Below are 3808 nucleotides of genomic sequence, written 5' to 3' on the forward strand. Positions count from 1 at the left end.
AGCTTTCACATTCACAGACCAAGCAAGGTCCTCTTAGTTGTTCCTCCCACACTCACGGCTTCCACACTCACAGACCAAGCATGGCCCTCTAGTTGTTCCCTACTACACTCACAGCTTTCACATTCACAGACCAAGCAAGGTCCTCTTAGTTGTTCCTCCCACACTCACGGCTTCCACACTCACAGACCAAGCATGGACCTCTAGTTGTTCCCCGCTACACTCACGGCTTTTACACTCGCAGACCAAGAAAGGTTCTGAAGTTGTTCATAAACAACAGTCACGCAGATTATTATAGTGTGATATTGCTAACAAGCAAGTTATATGCTGGGACGATGCTTACTAAAGATAGACTACAGGAGTTCTCTACTCACATCCTGCAGCTTCTTTCGCTCTCTCCCATTTTGCATGTCGCTCTCTGGCTCTCAAGCAAACCTCACCCTCTATATATCACATTTACTGATCTCCCTCTTCTTTTTTCTGTTTCTCTCTCCCGTTTCACTCTGCTTCTCTTTTTTCTTTCAATCACTCTCTATATCTCTCTCTCTCCCTCCCTCTCACTTTCCCCTTTTTTTTCTCACGGGCGCACGCACTCATGCACACACGCACACACATACAACACACATGCACGTACACGTGCACACATTCACACATGCACACACACGCACGCACGCACGCACGCACGCACGCATGCACGCACACACACGTACAGACACACACGCATTCATTAGAACCTTCCCACTGCGACCCTCACCTGCTCTACAAAGGCGGCTAGATGTAGGTAGAGCCACTGTCGCGGCTCCTCCGTCTGCTCAACGACGTAATCGAACGCATCTCGTAGTTTCTCACACATCAGCGTCAGGTAGGGGGCGCTGAACGCACACGCGCGCGAGTAGTAGTACGGGATGTTGTGCTGTAGCCACCTGTGTGCACGAGACACGTCGATATGACTACGTTATACCCCTGTATCATACACCTGACCTGTGCACATCATTTGTGAAACATATAGGGCCTCGTTACGTATCTATATGGTATCATAAAAACTATATAAATATTATTATATAAATATAACATATAATAATATACAGTACATATATAATGTTATTATAACTCTTAGATATAATCATATTCGCTTTAAACACATACATACTGTGGGCCATTGCTATATATACATATATATGTATGTACCAGGTCAAAAAATACACGGGAGCGATGAACGATTCGCTCTTCAAACCTCTGAAATCGCTCCCGTGAGGCTCAAAATAGCTCCCGTAAAAATTTTGTGAGATCTTTTTTCCCCACAGACTTTTGAAAAAGAGCTCCCGTGAAAATTTGTTTTCCCCCTGGTATGTACATATATGTATATATAGATATACATACACATATATACATATTGCATATTGTCATACACATACATATATGATTACATATATAGATATAAATCTGATATGAAAATTGAATCACATTCGATTCATCCATTAATCTCTCATATCTTTAGTAAATTCAGACACACAGAGTAGTTAGGGTTCGTGCGTGGGAGCGGCTGGCGGCCACCGCGGTGTCTGTTGTCTGCCTTACCGCCACGACTTCTCCGTGTATGCCTCAGTCCGCTGCCACACATGTTCAGCGACGGCTAGCACCCCCGTATCATGCAGCACTGCCCTCGTCCTGGACCCTGCAACCACACAATAAACAACAACAACAATAACATTAATAATAATAACAAGAACAGCAGCAACTATGATAATAATAATAATAATAATAATAATAATAATAACAATAAGAAGAAAAAGAATAGAAGAAGAAGAAGTAGAAGAAGAAGAAGAATGTGCAGCAAATCGTGCCACTTCATAACAATTCCATAACATAGAACACTGTATGTCTTTCTCAATTAACGAATGAGAATTCAGTATTTGTCAAAATATTATTAGACACAGCATAGGAACCTGGTGTAAGATAAGTGTGTGAAAAGATAGCTCACATTCCACATGACCACAGCTTAACTAACTAGTACGATATATTTTGTCATATTTGTCAACAAATCAACAGAGTAACTATATGAGATACTACACTCACTCTCCAAAACTTTCAATGCCTTCAAAACTTAATCTCACCTTAAACCGGACGATTTTTAAGTCTCAACACTATCCAAGACTGATGAAAGATATGCCTAGAATAGGCCCTTTATAACTGAACTTCACAGTAAACTTAACTAAATGGATGGTCCCGAGGTGGTCAATATTGGGAGAGTTGACTTTATATACTATAGTCTGTAGCGTACAGCAATAACTATATACTCATACAGTGAAACGTGAGTTGCTTCCTCAACCATTTGTGTGATACCAGTGATTCATAAACTCGCGGATAAATATAACATCAGTAGTACATTTGTGAGAGAATAGATGATTTCTTATAACATACTACACAATATATAAGATACAGTGGACCCACGAGATACGAACGGCTCGACATACGAACGACCTCTCGTTGAACGTAATGTATTCGACAAACGAATAAAATTCAACATACGAATGTCTTACGAATCAGCCAATCATGGCATAGGCCTAGCGCCCCAAACACAGCACACAAGTAGCTGTTATAGCATTTCAAGAGTGGAGCGGAAAGGAAAAAGATAAACTGGTGGAGGAGCTGGAGGTCCATCCGGAGGGAGATCGAATCCCACGTCAGAGTCGAGTTTAATACGGTACCGAGAGCGGACTCGTACAGCACATATGAATAAGTGGTGATGTGCAAGCATAGCAACTCTCCATATCAGATCTAAGCACGAAAACTCTCAGCCTGTAACGTAAAATTTACGGGCTATGCTGAGACTTAGCCATATAAGTGAGAGACCGCGCCTCCAGCTTCTGACGGACATGGGTCACGCCTCAGATGCAAAACCACGGTGGCAGCCCACGGAATTTTTTCGAGTAGATGATTCTAGGATAGAGACGAGAAGACCAATGTAAAAGTACGTGGGGCATATCTCGCCTACCCCGGGTAGAGGGGTTATCCGCGGACTTATTGTGTGGCTAGTTACGGCGTGTAGGAGGGACGTGAGAGTGTGAGGGATGAATTAAGTACTTCGTCTTTTAGTTGCATTCTGAAACCCATAAAAGAGTTGCGCGGTTTGGTCTAAACGGAACAGAACCGGGATAACAGCTCGGGGGCCAGACGTTGTGACGAGTCATTACACACCCCCAAGACAAAGCGTTCGTCACTATTCGGCCTCTCACCTTTCCATGGGTGCGTTCGGGGCTGGAATCCGGGGGACCCTTGACAGTTGAGACGTCGAGGGGAGTGCGTGAATTGGCTAGACGAAGAAGTACATAATGACTGAACCAGGTAACTCGATGATGTGTGGTTGGCGCCCGGTAGCCGTGGCAACCAGCGTGGAGAGGCCCGTGCATCAGGGGCCCGACCCCAGACAATCACCCAGTGGCACCTCACGGGCGGCTCCACACCTTCCACGGTCTTCAGGTCCTCCGGGGCGGGAGCATGGATGGCCGAAGTCGCCTAACTAGATAACTACCCTATGCAGCCGTGTGAAGTAAATTGTGAAACCGGCAGAGCATAAAGGAGAACAGTGGGTGCCCGCCGCTCCAGCCCGCACCGCCAACCCACACCTATTCGCCTTCCACAACTCTTTAACCGGTTCCACGGCGGACGTGGGTGGTGCTTCAAGCGGGCGAGCGCTGGGAGGGGGGGAGGGCGAGGAAACACCTTGGGAGTCGCCGAAATGAGCGGGTCATCGGGTACAACACACTAGCGCCTGAAACAATCCAAGGAGGTGAAAGGCACTGAGCCGAGG

General features: G+C 45.5%; 1 protein-coding gene across 1 annotated transcript in view; it reads right to left on the reverse strand.

Moving 5' to 3' along the window:
• Positions 1-3808, reverse strand: part of LOC106810175 (transmembrane protein 214-like) — a gene marked incomplete in the record, with an annotated part of 31465 nt that overhangs the window by 13184 nt on the left and 14473 nt on the right. The window contains 2 exon segments of the mRNA XM_014813457.1: positions 752-920; positions 1576-1672. Coding sequence (XP_014668943.1) covers positions 752-920; positions 1576-1672 — 266 coding nt within the window.

The sequence above is a fragment of the Priapulus caudatus genome, unplaced genomic scaffold (genome assembly GCF_000485595.1).
Source record: "Priapulus caudatus unplaced genomic scaffold, Priapulus_caudatus-5.0.1 Scaffold416, whole genome shotgun sequence".
In the NCBI taxonomy this organism is placed as follows: domain Eukaryota; kingdom Metazoa; phylum Priapulida; class Priapulimorpha; order Priapulimorphida; family Priapulidae; genus Priapulus; species Priapulus caudatus.